At 39.9% G+C, this 23,300-nt stretch overlaps 1 protein-coding gene and 1 pseudogene across 1 annotated transcript in view; one reads left to right on the top strand and one right to left on the bottom strand.

Annotated features, from left to right (window-relative positions):
* Positions 1-20,770, bottom strand: part of POLD3 (DNA polymerase delta 3, accessory subunit) — a 51,791-nt gene extending 31,021 nt beyond the window's left edge. The window contains exons 1-4 of the mRNA XM_030331897.2: positions 20,611-20,770; positions 19,253-19,308; positions 9,340-9,442; positions 905-944 (exon numbers count right to left, since the gene is read on the bottom strand). Of these exons, the coding sequence (XP_030187757.1) occupies positions 905-944; positions 9,340-9,442; positions 19,253-19,308; positions 20,611-20,670 (259 nt within the window). The 5' untranslated portion in view covers positions 20,671-20,770. The remainder of the gene's footprint in view (positions 1-904; positions 945-9,339; positions 9,443-19,252; positions 19,309-20,610) is intronic.
* On the top strand, positions 1,176-1,943 carry LOC115525278 (annotated as a pseudogene).
* Positions 20,771-23,300: the final 2,530 nt, after the last annotated feature.

The following is a 23,300-nucleotide window of genomic DNA, read 5'->3' on the forward strand; positions in this document are numbered from 1 at the left end:
TTTAGCATATAACTGAAGAATAATTTCTACCTGAGAAGACTCAAGTATGTAATTCAATTTTTGTGCAGACAAAGCAACTCTATAACAAAAATACTAACCAGATAAGTCTGCAGAGGAGAAACACAGAAGAACATCACAAGAACAAATGTTAGATTCCATGAAGAAAGGGAATGTGCTTGAGTCTCCAGCACGTAGCACAGAGCCTGACAGAGTATAAATACTCATGATGTATCTACTGAATGAATAAATCTCACTTTGCCTACCACGGTGGGAATTCACAAAGAAAAAAGTGGACATCTCCACCACCCTAAATACCTCAGAGTTCTTCTGTAAGAAAATGACACCACTGGTGGTGTTGTATAGGAAGTACAACAGTACAAGTTTTGTCTTGAGACAAAGGTCCAGATCATGTGGACCCTGTCATAAAATTCCTTTGAACTGGATTTTTAAATAGAACCATAGCATTAATAATTTTGAAATGGGAAGATAAATTTAATTTAGAAGTTCTATTAAGTCTTTCTGACTTTGAAAAAGCAATCTTTAATTTTCTTCCTAAAAAACTGTCCTGGAACACAAAACAGTATTTAGAGACTACTGTCTTTTTACAGTTGATGAGGTGTTCCACATGTTATTCATGATAGTTTTTTTGCAAGAATCACATGAGCTTTGAAATCCTGTGATAAAAGTGCTTTATAAATGTCAGCAGCTACTGGTCTTAAAAATGGGAAGTTAGGCAGATGTGGTATCCTATTTTAACATGTTTCAGAAACTACTAATAAAAGGAATATTCAGCTCTTCAGTTAAATAGCTAAATATACTGTATGCAGATGCTAGGGACAGATTTTTTCTGTACCTACATTGATCCCAAAAGAGGAAAATCTTGCTAAGTTGCTAAAACACTTACCTTCCAATTTATCTTCTCTCACTACTGCAACCTTGTGGCACTGTAAGGAAATAACATCTCATTAGTGTTTAAAGTAGTAGTACAACTTCCAATTTGAAAGTTTCTTTGCTGATAACTCAATTGCACCTTGATGTGAAATTACGAACATTAGGTACCCATAAAAATCTGTATTACAGTTTCATAAAGTCAGGCTTATTTTTTAACTTAAGCTGTTTACTTTAAAACTTCATCAGATTAAGGAAAGTGACAGATTATACATATCAACAATACAATGAAAAAACCAAACAAATGGCAGCCCTCAGCTAACAGTGCTGCCAGCCCACAGGCCCCAAACCACAGAACAGGGTGAGTGTGCAACCAGGCCAAAGCCCCCTTTCTGTGCAGCCCGGCCTCCTGAACGCAGTGATCATGGTGGCACCGAGTTCGGGCAAGGTGTGTCATCGCACATCACAAAATACTTTGAGCTGAAGCCCCTCTCCCACAGGGACCCACTCTAAGACAATGGGCTTCGGACATAGAAATTGGTTAGCCAAGACTTTCACTAAACAAGGGAAGCTCATTTCAGACAATGTCATGACTCAGCTTGGCCCCTCGTGAACTGAAAAATCTCACCCAACATAGCTGGGTATTAGACAGTTTTCCAAGGACACTTCCATAAGCAGAAGCCCTGGATCGTTTATCAGATAGACATGGTGATTAATCTGAACATGCCCTTTGAGGTCATTAAACAACACCTCACTCCTTGCTAAATTCATCCACCTAGCCACCCGGTCTACAACATCAAATTCATCCCTCCCAAAACTGTGATGATCTGACTGGAGCATCTATCATCCGGCGTGAGAATAACAGATCAGAAATGGTTCTCAAGAGATGGAAGGCTTACAAAACCCAAACAGAACTGGTCCTGGAATATTACCTACCAGACAAAAGGGGTGTAGGATACATTCTCCACAACAGAAACTGATAAGATCTGGCCCTATGTATATGCTTCCCTACAAAAGTTCCACAAATGAACCAGAAAGCATCAGTTACTTCATGAGGAAAACCGCATTTACCTAGTAAGATAAGCAGAAGCTCCTCATCCATGCATTTAGAAGCTCCTTATCCTAAGACTGGCATGTATGAATTCTTTGAGAATTCTATTAGTTTCATTTCTACTGATTTTATCTGGAAATTAAGGATGTGTCAAATGAGTGAAATATGAAGATTCATCTTTTGAAATTATCTAGTGTTTTATCCAGTAATCTGTGGGTGTGCAATTGAAAAACACCAGAAATGTCTAAACTTTAAAAAAAAAACGTTTTTGGGGCGCCTGGGTGGCGCAGTCGGTTAAGCGTCCAACTTCAGCCAGGTCACGATCTCGCGGTCCGTGAGTTCGAGCCCCGCGTCGGGCTCTGGGCTGATGGCTCAGAGCCTGGAGCCTGTTTCCGATTCCGTGTCTCCCTCTCTCTCTCTGCCCCTCCCCCGTTCATGCTCTGTCTCTCTCTGTCCCAAAAATAAATAAACGTTGAAAAAAAAAATTAAAAAAAAAAACAAAAACGTTTTTAATGTTTTTTTAAGTTTATTTATTTTTGAGAGAGAGAGACAAAGCACCCATGCATGAGGTGGGGAAGGGCAGAGAGAGAGGATACCAGGCAGGCTCCACATTGTCAACACGGAGCCAGAAGTGGGGCTTGAACCCACAAACCATGAGATCAAGACCTGAGCCAAAATCAAGAGTCGGATGCTTAACTGATTGAGCCACCGAGGCGGCCCTAAAAAAAATCTTTTAGAGCAAATTAAAAAAGCAATTGGTAGTAACCTAACATTTGTTCAGAAGAATAAGTGGTTGATAAAGTTTTCTTACTTTATGGAAAAGAAACAAAAAAATTCCATATTATTTGGGGAAAGTATCTTATAAGGGGCTTTTGCATAGACTGATGCAAAAAAAAAAAAAAAGCATCTTCAGCACTGTGGTATATGGCTTTGTGAGATATTATGTCTATAAAATTCCAAGAAAAAAAAAAACTGGATTTACAGATTAGTTGCAGGATGCAAATTCACTGCTACCTATACACTAAGACACTTATAAACTAGTCACATATGCTGTATTTATTTTGTCATTAAACATACCTTCAGTTTACTCGAATTTTCAATTTACTAAAAAAAGTATTAATTAGCACATAAGAAAGTTCATTTTCCTAAGAGTGTTCTTTTGAAAATACATGTGCACTGAGGGATGATTTACATCAGAAACAGACAGAAGTTCTTGCAAAAACACCAAAGCTGAATTTTCAACAGAAAATGTAAGTAAAGTCTTATGTTTTCAAATGTTATTGAGTTTAAAAATTTGTGCTTTAGGATCTACTTGCTAGTTTGCTTTGTAATCAAAATGTAAGATCTGCCTTGTAATTAATAAATTAATTACAAGAAGAAGAATAAAAGAAAACCCATGGCACAAGGAAACAGAAATAGATCATGTATGCTTGAGGAAAATTCCCTTGATATATATAACAACCATAATTAGTAAACAGCTATAGCAATTAAAAGCATTTACATGACAGGCTGAAAAAGACCAAAAAATAACTGAGTTTGCTGACTGAGTTCTTTATTCCTAATCAAAGAAGTTGACACCTGCCAGCATTCACTGCCATAGTTATGGCCACTGTTATTTGGCAGGAAGAAACTCTACCGATGAGTATAATCTGAGTTGCCATATTAAAATGAAAATGATTTGATCCCTTAGTGGGGTAACAAGGATGCTTGCTTACGTCCTGTGGGGCATATGAGAGCTAGAGGAGAAACATGACTCTTGAATGGTGTATTTACTCTTAATGTACTTGGTGCTAAATCAAGTGAAACAAGTCCTTGTACAAGCTGTTATAAACTGCCTTTGAAAATGTAGCCCATTTTATTCCAGGCACTCAAAATACGAATGCCAGCAAGTGGTTCTTATGTATTTTGTGGAGGAAAAAAACTTACTTTCCTTTCTTCTGATTTTTAAAACTTCAATGTTGATCTTTCAAAATGGACCAAGGCTTTTAAGGATTATAGTAAACATTTCATTCTTCACAAAATTTTCTATAACGCCTTATTTGAATGTTAACATTATGTACTTTCTAAAAATGTTGTGAACTCTTAAACTTATGAATTATCACTAGGTTATCAGGCATGCATTAGTATTAACGTATTAGAATAAAACTCCATTTTTTTTAAGTATATTTATTTTTGAGATAGAGACAGTACGAGCCAGGGAGGGACAGAGACAGGGGAGAGAAAGAATCCCAAGCAGGCTTCATGATGTCAGCACAGAGCCCGATGTGGGGCTCAATCTCATGAACTGTGAGATCATGACCTGAGTCAAAATCAAGAGTTGGACGCTTAACCAACCGAGCCACCCAGGTGCTCCTTTGAATAAAGCTAAATTTTAAAAGTGAAAAATAAACACAAGAAAATGAACACAGCATCTCAAATAGTGTGAGTAAAAGAACCTCTTAGTAAGTTGTGTAAAGAGAATTAATATATAATCATATGGAACCAAATAAAAATTGGATCTGTCTCTCACAGATTAGAATAAATTCTAAACCAAGCAGAGATTTAAGTGTAAAGAATAAAACCATACATATACTAGTAGAAAATATGGGTGAATTCTTCTATAAACAGATAAATTCTACTATAAAGTGATATGAGAATGAGGAAAAGTTTCCTAAGTATAAACAATAAGAAGAATTTAAATAATCTATAAAAACTAACAAATGTACAATTTTTAGATGACAAAAATAAACTTTAAGCCAAAGTACAAAGAGAAATGATAAAGTGGGAAAAATACCTGCAACTCATATCACAAAGGGTTAATATATAGCTTCTAAAATAGAGGAAATAAACTCCTTTAGAAAAAATAGGCAAGAGGTATGAAGACAATTCATAGGAAAAGAAACACAAATGACCCCGAAACATATGACAACATGCATTATATAGAAAAGGGACTCTCATACATTACTGGTAGGAATGAAAAATGGAGAAGTATTTGGCAATTACCCAACAAAAGTACATACGCATCCTAACAATCCTAGGAAACGCAACCTTAAAAGTGGCAAAAATATTAAAAAAAAAAAACAAAACAAAACACACACACGTTAACTATAGCACAATTTGTAAAGGCCATGTATTGTAAATAACTCCAAAAACTATCAATAAGGGACTGTTGAAAAACCTAAAGTATTATCAATGTAGCATCAGGTGGCTGTAATAAGGAATGAGGAATATTTTGGGGTGCCTGACTGGCTCAGTTGAAAGAGCATGTGACTCTGGGTCTCCAGGTCATGAGTTCAAGCCTCATGTTGGGTGTATAGATTGCTTAAGTAAATAAATAAACAAACTTAAAAAAAAAAAGGAATATTTCTATAACTGCTATGGAATAATGTTCAGGGTCTACTGTAGGTAAAAAAGCAAAATGTAAAATAGGGAGTATAGTATGAAAACTTTTATCTAAGAAAGGGAGTAATAAAGGGGCACCTAAGTGACTCAGTCAGTTGAGCATCCAACTCGATTTCAGCTCAGGCTGTGATTCCAAGGTTGTGGGATCAAGCTCCATGTCAGGCTCCGCACTGAACGTGCAGCCTGCTTAAGATTCTCTCTCCCTCTGCCCCTCTCCCCAACACTTGCACTCTCTCTCTTAAAAAAAAGGGAGGGGGGAGTAATAGAATATATATTTGTATATATTAAAAATATATACAACAACAATGGAATAGAAGCAGAATCTATTAAAATAATTACCTGTCAGGAAAAGTAGGGAACCTAAAAATTTAAAGTGGGAAAAAATTTGAATTTAACTAGATACTTAATTGGTGGCTTATCCACAGAGAGGAGTTATTGCAAGTGACTCTAAAACACAGGCTGATTGGGGTGCCTGGGTGGCTCAGTTGGTTAAGCATCTGACTCTTGAGTTTGGCTCAGGACATAATCTCAGTTTGTGAGATCAAGCCCCACCTCGGGCTCTACACTAAAAGCGCAGAGCCTGCTTTGGATTCTCTCTCTCCACCCCTCCCTGTTCACACACTCTCTCTCTCAAAACAAATAAGCTTTTAATAAAAATAAAAAATAAAAAAATAAAATACTAGCTGATTGTGCATCCCTAGTAAGATATATCCTACAGACAAAAGGAACTGCAAACAAATCTTAACCTGTTTTTGGTAATCATATTAAAGATAGTTTTGCTTTACTAAAGCAAATATTTTTCAGTATTTTAACATATTTATGAATGTTAGGAACTACCAAAACTCATATAACATAAGAGAAAAAAGCAGTATAAAATCAACTAAATTTTTTTTCAAAAGTGTAATTTTTATAAACTGGGTATATTAGTATGTTTTCATAATGCATTTTCTCCTTAAAAAAACAAAGGTCAGGGTGCCTGGGTGGCTCAGTTGGTTAAGTGTCCAACTTCGGCTCAGGTCATGATCTTGGGTTCGAGACGCATGTTGGGCTCTGTGCTGACAGCTCAGAGCCTGAAGCCTGCTTCGGATTCTGTGTCTCCCTCTCTCTGCTCCTCCCCAACTTGTTCTCTCGCTCACTCTATCAAAAATAAACAAACATTTAAAAAAAAAAAAAAAAAAGTCATTCCGAAAAATGTTAGGTTCTGTAAAACTGTACCAAAAAAATTATAGAGCTAATTAGAAAAGCAGCATTAGGAATTAACCACTCAAACTTATGCAACTTTCTAAGTAAGGCCCTACAAACAAAAATGGGTACCTTCCGGAGAAAATGTGGACGGCCTAGAGAGTTCAGTGTGGCTAAATGCTGCCTGAGGGGATACTGGCAGTTGAAATGCCAACTTGCTTATGCTAAACAATGCATACCAGGGTAGAGGTCTGATTCAGTGGGTTCCTCTTAGCAGTCCATCGCCTTAACCACTCGGCCACCTCGTCCCACTCAGTGGGTTCCTCTTAAGATGGACACAGGGGTGGGGTGCCTGGGTGGCTCAGTAGGTTAAGCATCTGACTTCAGCTCAGGTCATGATCTCACTCAAAATTTTATGAATATGTCAACATACATATTTTTCTTTCAGATTCTCAAAGGAATCAGTGATCAAAAAAAAAGAATAAAAACCACTGCTTTAAAGGAACACAAGGGGTGACTGAGTGGCTCAGTCGGTTAAACATCCGACTTCAGCTCAGATCATGATCTCATGGTCTGTGAGTTTGAGCCCTGCATTGGTGTCTGTGCTGACAGCTCAGAGGCTGGAGCCTGTTTCCGATTCTGTGTCTCCCTCTCTTTCTGCCCCTCCCCTGCTCACACTCTGTCTCTCTCTCACAAATAAATAAACATTAAAATAGTAATAATAAAAAAAAAGGAACACAATTATTCTAAGGTAAAGAACTGGTAAGACAAGGGGCACCTGGGTGGCTCAGTCAGTTGAGTATCCGACTCTTGACTTTGGCTCATGTCATGATCCCAGGGTCATGGGATCTAGCCCCATGTTGGGCTCCGTGCTGGGCATGGAGCCTGCTTAAGATTCTCTCTCTCTCTCTGCCCTTCTCCCCCGCTCATGCTCTCTAAAATAAAAAGATAAATAAAAAAAATTGACATGACACAAGGGGTCATGATTGAAGGCAACAACTAATTAAAGAAAGAGAGGGGGGCAGGGTGCCTGGGTGGCTCAGTCAGTTGAGTGTCTGACTTTGGCTCAGGTCATATTCTTGCAATTCGTGGGTTCGAGCCCCACATCAGGATCTGTGCTGACACCTCAGTGGCTGGAGCCTGCTTCAGATTCTGTATGCCCCTCCCCTGCTTGCACTCTGTCTCTGTCTCTCTCTCAAAAAATAAACATTAAAAAAAATAATAAATAAATAAAAGGGCTTTGCCTTATAGAAAAAACAAAAGAAAAGAAAGAGGGGGGGTTAGTTAAACCTAGAAACAAAAGGAAAGAAGACATTCAGATGCAAACTTGGGCAGTATTCACTCTAAAGCTATGTGTGGAAAGGATTCTAGTGGCAGGTTTATTTCTGAAAGCAAATAAATCAGGTCTGCTTAATTTTGTGTTTCTGATATATAATGACATCTGATTCTGTCTACACTTATAAACACCTTGTTATCACTTGGCTTGCCAAATAGCTTACCAATAAGGAAAGAATATGCTGGTCACAGAATATAAGGATCTGATCCCATAGCAGTTGTTTCTCCTTATAAATTACTAAATTGCCAATCTAGTTTTAATGTTTGTTTATTTTTGACAGAGAGAGAGAGAGAGACAGAGACAGAGCATGAGTTGGGGAGAGGCAGAGAGAGAGGGAGACACAGAATTCGAAGTAGGCTCCAGGCTCCGAGCTGTCAGCACAGAGCCCAACGCGGGGCTTGAACTCACAGACTGCAAGATCATGACCTGAGCCAAAGTCGGATGCTCAACCGACTGAGCCACCTAGGCGCCCCAAGTTTTAAATTTCACATGCTTGGGACTCTTGCTACAAGATGACCCCAGTCAATATATTGATAAATCAGGCTTTTCTGAGCCGAGGGCTCTAAGGGAAAGTCAAAAGAAAGAGAAAAACTTCAACAATAGTGGATATCTGAGCAGGAAATCTAATCCTTGGGCTAAGTTCTATGGAGCTGATGGTGGTGGTAGTGGAAGCAAAAGAACTTTCAGATTCGAGATTTGGGGAAGTGAGAACAGAAAAGGTGTCCCTTACTTTTGGGAGGAAGACAGAGAGGAGAAGTTATCAAAGTGCCCAAGGATCAGTCTAGTGAAGAAGAAGGAACGAGTTATCTCAGCAGAGCTTCTGATGCCCTCATCCAGGCATGACAGTAATAGAATGATCCTTGAGCCCTCAAGAGGGACAGGGAAGTAGCTAAGAGAAGTCAGCAGACCTGAAAAAGCTTTGTGCTCTGGATGATAAAAACACAGCAGTGACCTGTGCTGATGAATGACCAGATACCAGATGGGACTATAAATAGATAGAGAATAAAGGTGTTCCTGGCCTATGCTTCTGCACTGCATTAGCTCGGTCCCCTATTAACACCTCTGTCCCTCAGCCACTCAGACATAAGCCTACCAAAATGAAATTTTTCAAAATTTTAAACTGAAATCAAACTCAGTTTAAAAATAAATAAAATTGGACTTTCTGAACACCCAAGTTGTGGCTGGACATCTGAACAGGATGAAAATTAACCATCACTGTCCCCAGTACACTTTGAAGAGGAAGAAAGGAATAGCAGAGCAGTCTCCTAATCTTGTTGCCTAGGAAAACTGAATAATCATGATACTCTCTCTGCATCACAGCCAAGATATTACCCAAACTTAGAGTTTTAGGTTCAGTCTAAAAATCCAAAATAATCAGCATCTTGAAGTTTCCCTTTAAAATTTCCGTAATACTGAATCCTACTGTTTTCCCTTGTGTTATGTTATGTAACATGGTTTATAACCCAAACATACTCCAGCTCATAAGATTCTGACAACTTACAGAATGTCCATTCTGAATGAGACTGCCAGACACTAAATAGGTGACATGCAGCTGGGCTCCTGAATTCTCCTTTCGCTTCCTTTCAACATAATCATACAGCATCCTGTTCCAAACAAAAGGCACAAGTCATTATTAGTAAGTTTTTACCCCATCAACTCTTAATTCATGACTTAAGAGTTAAATATATAAAATCTGACGGTCCATCAAATTTTTACAGAATATTTTGATCCATCCCATAGACAGAGAGTTAAAAAAAATGGACTTTAAACAGGACATACAGGTTTGGATCAACTTGTATGGAGTTGGCACAGTAACAACAACACACAATGGATACAACAGTGAATCAAGAAAAAGTTCAGTCACTAACTATCCTGGATAAGTTAATTTTTCTAGGCCTCTTAACCCTAAGATATAAAACGAGGGGAATCGGTTACTCTTAGCCTGGGATTCTTTCTTGTGGCCATCTCTAACCCTCCACTCCCTAAACTGAAAGCAAGATACACATTTGTTTTTGAAAGGAGACAGTTCAGGGATAATAGATTCTCAAAGGGATTACTCTAAAACAGTAAGAACCACTATGTAGATGATCATGTGTCTCATTCTGAAATTCAAATTTTATGTTCGCTCAGACACAATACTGTTTCAGAACTGCAGAATGTAACAGCTTACTCACACTGCCCAGTATTCAGAATATTCATTAACCTGAAATTGCCACTCAATGTAGAAATAAAATCGCTTTTAATGTTTTTTTTTTTAATTTATTTATTTTTTAGAGAGACACAGAGCATGAATGGGGGAGGGGAAGAGAGAAAGCGAGACACAGAATCCTAAGCAGGCTGCAGGCTCTGAGCTATCAGCACAGAGACTGGTGCGGGGCTCAAACTCATGAACCGTGAAATCATGACCTGAATTGAAGTAAGATGCTTAACAAACTGAGCCACCCAGACGCCCCAATGTTGCTTTTAGTAGTATCCCTAATTTTTATCTTTATGCCCCAGCAAGTATCCAAAGTTGACTCCCCTTAACTTAGTTTAACAAAAGAATTTAACAAAAACAACAACAGAGGCATAGCATTTGTGTCTTTTATTTCAAGAAACATTTACTGTGCCTCTGATATGTCACACTTCTGCCAAAGACAGCTAAATACTCAAAAATTCCAAGGGAAACTCAACCTATACTGTTGACCACTCTTCTTGAAGCATCTGCTCTCTTAGCTTCCATGATCCCATGCCCCATTGAGTCTCCTGCTACCCTTTCAACTGCCTCTGCCCCATTTCCTGCACAGACTTGACCACCTCCTCCTATTCCATGCTGCTGGAGTTCTGCTGTCAGCTATCTTTTCCCTCTAAAAATTAGAGTGACCAATGATCTGGGTGTGCCTGGATCTGAGGGGTTTCCTGAGACATCAACTTTTAGTGTTAAAACAGACAGACAGTCCTGGGCACACCAGGATGGTTGGTCACCTAACTACATATTCTCATTTTGGTCTATTTCATTCACCCCCATGGTTTCATTTATTCCTAACAACAACATCATCCGCTCAAACCACCCAAACCAGAAATCTGGAATCATTATCCTTCACTTCTCCCGGTCTAGAGAGTTACCAGATCTCATTAGGTATTCCTCCTAAGTAATTCTTGACTCCAGTCCCCAAATCTCTTAACTGGACTATTTCAAGTGTTAATTCTGCCCTGCCCCTTTCCCATTCATTATCCACAAGGCCACCATGGTGAAGCTTTAAAAATGCAAATCATCTGGTCAACAAAATTTTACTTTATGTTCTATTTCTAGAGGATAGAGCAGTGAACAGAGGAGTCCAAATCCCTACCCTTACGCTGTAGAAAAGAAAGACAAACAATAAACTAACAAATAAGTAAATATATGTCAGGCAGTAGTGAATCTATGAAAAAAAAATAAAGGTAAGGAGAATATAACTAGCCTGAGAAGTTCTGTGATTTTATATAAGATGATTAGGGAAGACCTCATAGCAGAACCCTTCGTGAAAGTAAGGGAGCCACCAATGTGGATATCTTGGGGAAAAATGTTCCAGGCAGACAGACTAAAAATGTAAAGGCCCTGAGGCAAGAATAAAAGTAAGCAAAGTTCAAGAACAGAAAAGAGGCAAGTGTGGAGGAAGAAGAGTGGTGTCAGACTTGCAGGGCTTTATGACCCTACGTAGGACTTTAAGCACGGAAGTCATTAGAAGCTTTAGAACAGAAATAACAGGATCTCACCTTTTAGAAGGATTCCTCACTGCTGTGTGGAGAATATACTGTTGAGGGGAAAGGGAGGAAGCAGAGAGACTAGTGAGGAGGCTACTGCAGTAATCCCGGCTAGAGGTGATGGTGGGCTCAGACCAGGACGTTAGCAATGGAGGTAGTGATTAATGGGTGAATTCTGGGTACATTTTAAAGGAAGAAACAACAGAATTTGCTGGTGGATTGACTGTGGGGTATGAGAGAAAGGAGTCAAAGATGATTGGACTAAGCAGCTCAAAGAATAAAGTTGTCATTCACTGAGATGGGGAAAAATAGGTGTTGGGGGAGAAATTAGGAGCTGGGTTCAGAGACATGTTAAATCTGAAATGCCTATTAGTCAATAAGTGATGTTGAAAGGTAATTGGATACTCTTGTCTGAAATCTTACTCTTTGTTCCAAAGTTCTCAGTCTTTTCCTAGCCCCTAAGGATTGACTCCAACACTCTAGCAATGACAGGTAAGACCCTTCTTGTTCTGGCCACTGTATCTCTCACCATTCTCCCACACTCACTATTTTCAACCTTAGGAAACACTCTGCGTTCCCCCTTGCTCTTTGGTATGCCCTCCATCTGCCTAGAATGCTCTTCTCAGACCTCATCTACCTAACTCTTCATCAAGACAGCAGCTCAGTTATCATCTCCTGTATGAAGCCTTCCCTAATACCACCTAGGCTAGCAGGGTATCCCTGCCTTCTAAGTTCTAACAGAACCTATGCCATACCTATTAGGGCACTTATCACACTATATTCTAACTACTTCATTATATATCTGCCATCCCCACTAGACTATAAGCTCCCCGAGGACAAAAATGTGCCCTATTCAGGGGTGCCTGGGTGGCGCAGTCAGTCAAGTGTCTGACTCTTGATGTCGGCTCAGATCAAGATCTCACAGTTCGTGAAATCGAGCCCCAAGTTGGGCTCTGTGCTGACAGCACGGATTCTCTCCCCTTCTCTCTCTGCCTGTCTCCCACTCACACTGTCTCTGTCTCTCTCAAAATAAAAGAAATAAACTTTAAAAAAATTAAAGAATAATTTCCAGGGGCACCTGGCTGGCTCAGTCACTAGAGCATGTGACTCTTGATCTTGGGGTTGTAAGTTTGAGCCCCACGTTGGATATAGAGATTACTTAAAAATAAAATCTTTACAAATACAATAATAATTTCTGCATATCTTTTAAGTCTCTAAGATATGTTTATCCAACTGTATTACACCAAACATTTTACCTTTACTGACAAAATATGCAAAATACTCTTAGATATCAACGATACACTTCCCTACACATGATTAACTATACTTTCCCATTTTAATTTTCCCTAGAATGAATACAGTATATAGTCTATAATGCCTTCCCAAATCTATTTTAATTATTTTTTTTAAATTTAAAACCACTTTTTTCAATGTTTATTTTTGAGAGAGAGAGACAGAGCATGAGTGGGGGAGGAGCAGAGCGAGAGGGAGACACAGAATCCAAACCAGGGTCCAGGCTCTGAGCTGTCAGCACAGAGCCCGATGCGGGGCTCGGACCCATGAACTGTGAGATCATGACCTGAGCTGAAGTTGAACACTTAACCGACTGAGCCACCCAGGCGCCCCTCAAACCTATTTTCATTCTTTACAGCACTTTTACAACTTGAAATTATCTTGTTGTTTTGTTTTTTTTTAATTTGAGAGACAGAGAATCTTAAGCAGGTTCCATGCTCAGCACAGAGGCCAACATAGGGCTTGAATCCACAACCCTGAGCCAATCATGACTTGAGCCGAAATCAAGAATCACATGCTCAACCGACTGAGCTACACAGGTGTCCCTGAAATTATCTTGTTTAAATCAACGATGAGAAAGAGCTAATCTGTTAGGTTTACGGTTTTATGACACAGCCTAAAATAATGCTAACAATAAGAAATGAAAAAAATACTCCTTTAAGAAATCCGGGGCACCTGGGCAACTCAGTAGGTTAAGCATCCGACTTCAGCTCAGGTCATGATCTCACAGTTTGTGGGTTCCAGGCCTGAGTTAGGCTCTGTGCTGACAGCTCAGAGCCTGGAGCCTGCTTCCGTTTCTGCGTCTTCCTCTCTCTCTGCCCCTCCCCCACTCGTGCTCTAAGATGAATAAACATCTAAAAAAATTTTTAACAAATCCAAGCAAATCAATAACATCCATGCCTAGTCACTGCCTTTAGTACCACAAATGATTCTTTTTAAAAATATTTTATTTATTTTTGAGAGAGTGAGCGCACACACCAAGCAGGGGAGCGGCAGAGAGAGGAGGACCAGAGAGAGAATCCAAACTGGGCTCTGAGCTGTCAGCAAAAAGCCCAATGCAGGGCTAGAACTCACAAACTGTGAGATCATGACCTGAGCAGAAGTCAGATGCTTAACCAACTGAGCCACCCAAGGGCCCCTCACCAATACTTAAAATGCTTCCCCTATAGATAAAATTTTAAAATATGACAGGACACTTAAGTCTCAATTTTCTCAACTGTTATAAGAGGTTGATAACACCCATCATATTGGACTGTGACAACATTATGTGAGATAAATGTATGTGAAAATATCTACCATAGTGCTTAATACTCACTCAACAAATATTTATTGGCACATATTATGAGCCAGACGCTGAAGAGACGATTGTGGCATCCTGTATTTTCCAAAGATGGCTACAACAACATCTCCCACCCCACATGTTCTTCTACACCCTCCCATAGAGAGGTGGAGTCCATCCCCATGCTTTGAATATGAGGGCTAGTGATTCATTTTAACCAAAAGAATAAAGCAGACATGACACTGCCTGACTTCTGAGGTTAGTTGGAAAAGGCAATCAGCTTTTGCCTTGTGCTGGAACACTAGCTTTCGGGGTCCTGAGCTGCTATGTAAGAAGCCCAACCACCTGGGCACGCCTGGGTGGCTCAATCCGTTAAGTGCCTGACTTCAGCTCACATCATGATCTCATGGTTTGTGAGTTTGCGCCTAGAACCGGACTCTGCTGACAGCTCAGAGTCTGCAGCCTGCTTTGGATTCTGTGTCTCCTCTATCTCTGCTCCTTCCTTGCTCATTCTCTCTCTCCTCTCCCTTTTCCTCTCCCCCTCTCCCTCTCCCCCATTCCACTCCTTCCCTCTCTCTCTCTCTCAAAAATGAACATTAAAAAAAAATTTTTAATTAAAAAAAAAAAGAAGTCCAACCACCTGGAGACACTATGCTCTGAGGAAGCCCAGCCCACATAGAAAGACACATGCAATGTCTGATCAACAGCCCCAGCTGAAGTCCCAGCAGATGGCCAACATCAACTGCCACACGTGCATAAAGATGCCCACACATGATAAGGCCCCCACCACTGAGGCTTCCAAGCTGAAACACCAAATGTGATGGAGCAGAGATAAACCATTCTGTGTCCTGCCCAAATTCTAAGCCAAAAGAATCTATGAACATAATAAAATGGTTGTTTCAAGCTGTTAAATTTTGGGATAATTTGTTATACAGCAATAGTAATTGGAAAAGTGACCAACATGGTAAACAAGTTCTCTACCTTCATGGGAGTTTATATGATAGCTGGGGCGGGCGCCCTAGAAAATGTCAGATAGTAATAAGAATTGTAAAATTCTGGATCAACTGGACATTCACATGCAAACAAATGAAATTAGACCCTTTCCTTACACCATATACAAAATGATTCCTGGAAGAAAAAGTGCCTATTTACACATTTTAGTGCTTCATTTAAAATTAGCTTGAGCTGGGGCACCTGGGTGGCTCAGTTGGTTAAGCATTTGACTCTTGATTTTGGCTCAGGTCATGACCTCACAGTTCATGAGATCGAGCCCCACGTTGGGCTCCAAGCTGACAGCACGGAGGCTGCTTGGGATTCTCTCTCTCAAAATAAATAAATAAACATTTTTAAAAAAAGGAATTTAAAATTAGCTTGAGCCAACACCTAATTTGAAAACTACAGTGTATTCGTATTATGAGGACTAAAGCATTTTTAATATGTTAACAAGCATATGTAGAAACCTTGAATATGTGATAATTATTGATGTAAGAGCTAAAATTACAAAACTCTTAGAATACAACATAGAAGTAAATCTTCACGACCTTGGGTTGGGCAAAAAGCACAAGCAATAAAAGATAAAAAAAAAAAAAAGGGTGTTTGGCTGGCTCAGTCAGTAGAACATGGGACTTCTGATCTGGGGGGGTCATGAGTTCAAGGCCCAGGTTGGGCACAGAACTTTAAAGTAATATTTTTAAAAAGATAAAATAAATTGGGCTTCATCAACAACAAAAACTTCTGTGCTTCTAAAAGTACCATCAAAAAAGTGCAAAGACTGCCCACAAAATGAGAGAAAATTTTTGCAAGTCATATATCTGATCAGGGTCTTGTATCCAGAATATATAAAATAATCTTTATAACTCAAAGATTAGAAAACAACCCAGTGAAAAAATGGGGAAAGGATCTTTCTCCTAAGAAGATGCACAAATGGCTAATAAGCACGCGAGAAGATGATCAACATTATTAGTTATTATGGAAATGCAAATCAAACCATGATAATGCCACTTCACACACCCTAGGATGGCTAAAACAAAAAAGACAAATGATAAAAAGAGTTGGCAAGAATGTGGAGAAATTGGAACTCCCATACCTTGCTGGTGGGATTTTAAATTAGTGTAGCCACTTTAAAAAACAGCTTGTCAGTTCCTCAAAATGTTATACATGACCCAGAAATAGGTATATATATCCAAAAAAACTGAATACACATGTCCACACAAAAATCTGTACACAAATGTTCATAGTAGCATTATTCATAATACTCAAAATGTGGAAACAACCCAAATATCCATCAATTGACGATGATAGATAAAATGTACTATTTAAGTATGTTATGGGTTGGGGCACCTGGGTGGCTCAGTCGGTTAAGAATCTGACTCTTGATTTCGACTCAGGTCATGTGACCCTAGGGTCGTGGGATCAAGTCCCCGCATCAGGCTCTGCACTGAGCATGGAGCCTGCTTGAGAGTGTCTCTGTCTCTCCGTCTCTCTCTCTCTCTCTCTCTCTCCCTCTGCCCCTCTTCATAGCTCTCAAGCTCATTCTCTCTAAAAATGAAAAAAAATTTTTTTTCAATATTATGGGCTGAATTGTGTCCCCCTCACCCAAAAAAAGGTATGTTGAAGTCCTAACCACCAGTACCTCAGAATGTGACCTTCTTTGGAAAGAGGATCTTTACAGATGTAATTAGTTAAGATGAGGTCATACTGGAGTAGGGTGGGCTCCCAATTCAGTATGACTGGTATCCTTATACAATGGCCATGTGAAGACATAAACACACAAGAAGTATGTCCTGTGACAGCAAAGGCAGACACTGGGGTTATGGAGCTATAAGCTAAAGAATGCCAAAGACTGCCAGCAAACCGCCAGAATCTAGGAAGGAATGAAGGATTCTTTACAGGTTTCAGAGAGAGCATCTGCTGACACCTTAATTTTGGACTTTTAGCTTCTGCAAGATAAATTTCTGTTGTTTTAAGCCACCTAGTTCATAGCATTCTGTTATGTCAGCCTTAGGAAACTAACTTGCCATATAATGGAATATTATTCAGCCCTAAGAAGGACTTAAGTAGTGATACATGCAGGGACAAACCTTGAAAACATGGTGCTAAGTGAAAGAAACCAGACACACAAGAATACATATTACAGGATTCCATTCATACGAAATTACCAGAATAAGTAAATCTATAGACAGAGAGTATATTAGTAGTTGCCTAATACTGGGAAGAAGAGGGTGGGGGGATGAGAAAGGAGTGGAGAGAAAGTGGTAAGTGACTGCTAATGGATATAGGGTTTCTTTTTAGGGTGATGAAAATGTTTTAAAATTAATTATAGTGATGGCTGTATAACTTTGTGAATATACTAAAACCTACCGAGTTGTACATTTTCAATGGGTGAATTACATGGTATGTGAATTATATCTCAATAAAGCATATCTCTTTATATCTCTTTCTTCTTTTGAAGAAAAGAACTAACAGATTGATACGACAGAAAGTTAGGAAAGGGTGGGGATACCTGAGATAGAGCATTATAAAGGGTTGTTGCAAAAAGTAACATGTGACATTTGAGCTACAACTTGAAGGATGAGGACAGCTGGGAGAAGAGCATTCCAGATAGAAGGAATGGTGCAAATGTCCAAAGGTGGAAATGAGCCCAGCATATTTGAGGAACACGTGAGGTAGACAGTAGCATGGGATGAAGTTGTTTGAGAGACAGGGGCTAGACAGTATGCTGATTCTATAAAAATTACAGAGCATCAAGGTAACTACAATAAAACGGCAGGCAACTTTATTTTATCTCCAGCTCTCAATATGCACCTTTAAGCCTCAACAGGCTTATATCGTAATAGTTATTTCATAAACATCTGTAGCCATAACAATTACTCTTATATATGTCCATTCTCAAAGTTACCTGAAACTCTTGGGTTTGGGCCTGACTAGCATTAGCAACAGAAATCTCAGAGAGTCAAAATCAATCCAAATCAATCCCTAGGCCAAGAGTTTCAGGTCCTGGAGGCATAAAAATCACAGTGAAAACCAGATTCTAGATCTGTCCAACAGCAGCCCACATAAAGCCAAACTGACCCATTCTATATATCAGGAATTTTCTAAGACTCATGGAATATTACCTAACTCAAAGAAAGCTTCTATGACTCAAAGAATGGGGGAAAAAAATCAGACCATCTTTAGGAATAAACTGAACTAAATGGGCATTTAATTCAATATACGTTTTCTCAGCCTGTTCACCAATTCCTCCCCTTGGGACAGAGACAACATTTTTAAGTTAAGAAATTTTTAAGTTAATTCAAAACCTTGCCTTTTCCCTTTTGGCCTCAAGTTGGACTACAAGTTTCAGCAAGCAAAGGTGATACAGCAAAATTCAAGGACAATGCCCTGTGCCATCCTGAACACTCCCTTTTTACTTTCACTTAAATAGTTCTCCCCAGGCTTATATTGTTACACAGCCTGTATCAAACACCTGTTGACCTCATTGTGAAAGTACTTCAGTAACAGCCAGATGTGGGCCTAAGCAACACGTGTGAAAATGTAACAAAGATATAACAGGCATATAAATTTGAGACATAAACAGAACTGGCTAGCCCATTTAATAAATTTGAAATGACAAAGTGATGTTCATCAGAAGCCAAGACTACAAATAAATCCAGTAAATGTATCACCACACATTTGTATATAAGTAGGTAAGTCCACCTATCTCCTAAATCATAGGCAAAATTAGTAAAAAGTATAAAAAATAGTTCTCTTTCCCATTTTCCAGGGGAAGAAAAAATTACCTCAAGGCTAACTGTAAAGCTAAAAACAAAGCAAAACAGGGGCACCTGGGTGGCTCAGTCGGCTAGGCGGGTTAGGCATCCGACTTCGGCTCAGGTCATGATCTCATGGTTCATGAGTTTGAGCTCCGTGTCAGGCTCTGTGCTGACAGCTGAGTCTGGAGCCTGCTTTGGGTTCTGTGTCTCCTTCTCTCTCTGCCCCTCCCCCGCTCATGCTCACTTGTGCGAGTGCTCGCTCTTTCAAAAAATAAACATTAAAAAAATTTTTTAAATAAAATAAAAGTGAAGCAAAACAAACAAAACAAAAAATTCCAAAGTGAATAAAATTAGTAAATTGGACTTACTGTTTAGCCTGGTTAACATGAACTCCTAGTGTATAGCTCAGCCATTTGTATGTCACCTACAAGAAGAAAATTTTTTTTAACATTTTATTAGATAACTCCAGAGTGCAGGTCAGTCCCAAGGGCTCCTAGAGATTCCTACTCTTTGATGATTATGCCTTATAAATTACAGTAGCTGCCACCCTAGTTTTGGCGAGAACGATCCATCTGGGCAGGTAGGACTGAGATATTTATCTTACAAATATTAAAAAATTTGTTTCACAGGCTAATTAATGCAAGAGTCTAAAAAGAAGGGCTGAATATACAAAGAAAAAGCTCTCATTTTCCTTACATTCTGTTTTACTAGTGCCCTTTATTCACATTCCATCCTTTTGTGTGGCCGCCACTGATAAATATCTAAAACTCATCCAGGAGCTAGATTACTTTGAAGTGTATACCATAAACTTCTAAGGAAAGTTGCAGCCATACAAACGTTAACAGGCACAGGTGGTGTAGGGGTCAGGAATGAAAAAAGTGGATGAATACTGTATCTGGGGTTAGACTGGAAACTACAGGCATTAAGCCTTGTTTTTCCTTCCACCCTTCCTTGAACTTCCCGTCATGTGTCACTTCCTTGTATGCTCCTCACCTCTCAAAGTCTTCAATTCTAAATGCTGAGTTTCCAATAATTAAGACATAGACGAAAGCAATAGCAAAAGAGACAGACGTAGGTTGGAAAACTGCCTAACCCTTACTAACTACCAAGAAGTTATTTGGCTCGTCTGCTTCAACTTCCTTTTTTTAGGGTTACTTCCACCGCCCTTTGGGTGGGTCCTGTAAAGATCAAATGCAGTCATGTATATCCCAAGCTCACAGTAGGCACTCAATTATCACGGTTTGCAAAATCCATTCACATTCATCGGCTCACTTGATCGTTTACTCAAACCCTATGAAGTATTAATACCAAATTTCCTAGAGGAGGAAATCGACTGTTGAAAGGCTAAACAATTCGTCACCTAACCCAATTAAGGCACAATTTCCTCAACAGTAAACTTGGGACTTTAAACGCCAGCCACCTTATCAGACAGGTGAAGAAACGCCTTACAATTATTATCTACCAGTGCCCCTCCCTCCGCGCCTGTCCTCTAAGCCCGGGCTCCTAGCAAAGTCCCCAGCACGCCCACCCAAGGGACGCGGACTTGCGCGCGGCAGAGAAATTCCCCTGCGAGTCCTCGCTCGCCCAGGGGCACGAGGCGTGGGGACTTGTCTCCCCTCCGCCAGTCCCCACCAGGCCACGCGCAGAGGGGTCAAGGCCCCCCGCAACCCTGGCCTGGCCCAAGACTCCAATCGCATGCCCACATTCCCCAGTCCTAGCTCCTCACGATCTTGTTCTGGTCCGTGACGAACTCGTCTATGTTTTCCAGATAAAGCTGGTCCGCCATGGTGCTGCGGCGCTGAGCCCCGCCGCCACAACCGCAGCTCCCGCCGGCGGGAAACGTCTTTCCACCCTCCCAGGTCCCGGGTCGTTTCCCACAGCAACGAATCCGACGCGCTACGGCGGCCGCCCGAGGGTCAAACTAGTGTCCGAGACGGCGCAGGCTCAAGTAGGCGGAGCTAGTAAGTTGGAGCAGGCGGAAGTGTAGAGCTAAGAGCGTGCGCGTGAGGTGGAAGGGCTGTTCTTGGAGCTGTGGTTTCAAATCTCCCATCTGCAGTTTAATGACTAACCCAGGGCAAAATACCTCACCTCTGGGAATCACAGCCTTTCCACTTTGTAAATTGATAAAATAATCCTTGCCTTTTCATACCTTTATTCAACAGATACTTATCAAGTACCGATTCCAGGCACTTCGTAGGCACTGAGGACACAGGAGTGAATGATAAAGACAGAAATAAACCAGTAATTTTAGTAGAATGATGCCAGCTGGGATAAAGTACTGCTGATTATAATCCCTCAAAATTGAGAAATTAGAGATAGTTTTCAAGAAGGGATGGGAAGAGAAATGTTTCAGAAAGAGGCAGGAACATTTGCTGGGAAGAAAAAAAGAGTTTGTTGCAGCTGGAATGTTGGGAGAAGAGGGCAATGAAGAGAGATGAGACTTGGGAAAAGGCCAATCATGCTGCATGTACAAGGCTGTGTGAAGGGGCACATGAACTTGATTCTCAGGAAAAGGTTTCAGGTTGGGAGATTTCAACTAAAATTTCTCCTTACATCAGCTAAAGAACCCTTAATAACTGACTTCCACATAAGCCAGTGTAGTTCAAGAGGGCAGCATGGTGGAAAATGGAGCAAGCTCTAGAGTTAGACCCTGGATTTGAATCCTGGTGTTGTTAATTGTCGTGTGACCCTAAGTAAGTTATTTAACCACTGCAAGCCTTTTACCCCATCTATAATATAGAAATAATAATAGCATCCCCTTCAAAGTTTTGTTGCAACAAGTACTGATTCAAGACATAGCAACAGCCTACTAAGGGCCAGGCACTGTTCTGGGTGCTGGGGTCAGCTGGGGTCAGCAATACACAGAGCCTGTTCACATGTAGCTTACATTCTCATAAAGATATGTGAGGGATGTCAAGGGCTTAAAATAGGATAGTGGGGAATTGAAAGAACTGAATGACTTGGGTTTTCTTTTTAGAGTCAGCAAAACCTGCTGATGAGTAGATGAATAGAGTGTGGGAAAGGCGGGAATGAAGGAAAGTACCTAGATTTGGAATCTAAATATTTAGGTAAATGGTGATGCCTTTGACTACTGGCTGTGGGAGACTGAGAGAAAGGGCAGATGAGAATATCAAAGAATATCAAAGAATTCTATTTAGTCACAGTTATAAACGAGAATATATATATATATGTGTGTATATATATACATATATGTATATATATACACATGTGTGTGTATATATATATACACATATATGTATATATATACATATATGTGTGTGTGTATATATATATATATATATATATATATCCCTCACACCATACCTACACACAATAAAATCAATGAACAGTGGATTACATTACTATATACTTATATACTATGCCTGGTGTATAGTAATGAGAGTGAGATTTCATTTAATCCCCATAGCAACCCTGCAAATGAATTGTGTCTGTCCATATTTTATAGATTAGATTGCTGAGGTTTAAGAGAGGAGAGATGAATTTTCCAGGTCACAGTGTTGAGTAGCAGTACTAGGTTTGGAACTCAAGCTTCTTGTCATTGTTTCACAGGGATGGGAAGTAAGATGATTGACCAGAGTCTTGCCACTACCCCCACACCTAAGGGACCAGATGATAATATACCTGAAACAACATGGCCCTAGATATGTCAATGTTAAAAGGGTTGTGTGACTTTTAAAAGCCAGATTAGTAGTTAGCCTTGGGAGGCCTATCCAATTTGAACATTCCTACCTCAGGGGTGAGGGACTGAATGGAATGCATGCGGGCTTTGGGGAAAAAAATTTTTTTCGTTAAAGCAAGCAAACAAAATCCTGGGCTTGAATCCCAGCTTAACCACTTCCTAGCTGTGTGGACTTAGGCAAATCAACTTAACTTCTCTAGCCCTCAGTTTCCTGATCTTTAAAAGAAGGAGCAATAAACTGGTGTACTAATAAAATGTATAACAACCAAACTTAAAAAGCCCTGATTTGGGGCTCCTGGGTGACTCTGTCAGTTAAGCACGCAACTCTTAATTTCAGCTCAAGTCATGATTTCATGGTGGTGAGATTGAACTGTCCGTTGGGCTCTGCGCTGGGCATGCAACCTGCCTGAGATTCTCTCTCTCCTTCTGCCCCTCTCCCACTTGTGTGCACACATGCAGCCTCTCTCTCTCTCTCTCTCTCTCTCTCTCTCTCTCTCTCTCAAAAATAAATAAATAGCCCTGAGTTGAAAACTTATGTGGTGTGAATACTCCCATCATGGCAGATTTCTAGCTAGTGATATTGATGTCACTGAATGCAAAGTACGTGGAGACACACAAGATCATGAGATCACACCATTATTTCCTCAATACACATAGAATAAACAAATAACCTCAAGAGCATATATGGCAGTAAGGTAATTAGGAAGTGATGATAT

Source organism: Lynx canadensis, chromosome D1, assembly GCF_007474595.2.
Source record: "Lynx canadensis isolate LIC74 chromosome D1, mLynCan4.pri.v2, whole genome shotgun sequence".
Lineage (NCBI taxonomy): Eukaryota > Metazoa > Chordata > Mammalia > Carnivora > Felidae > Lynx > Lynx canadensis.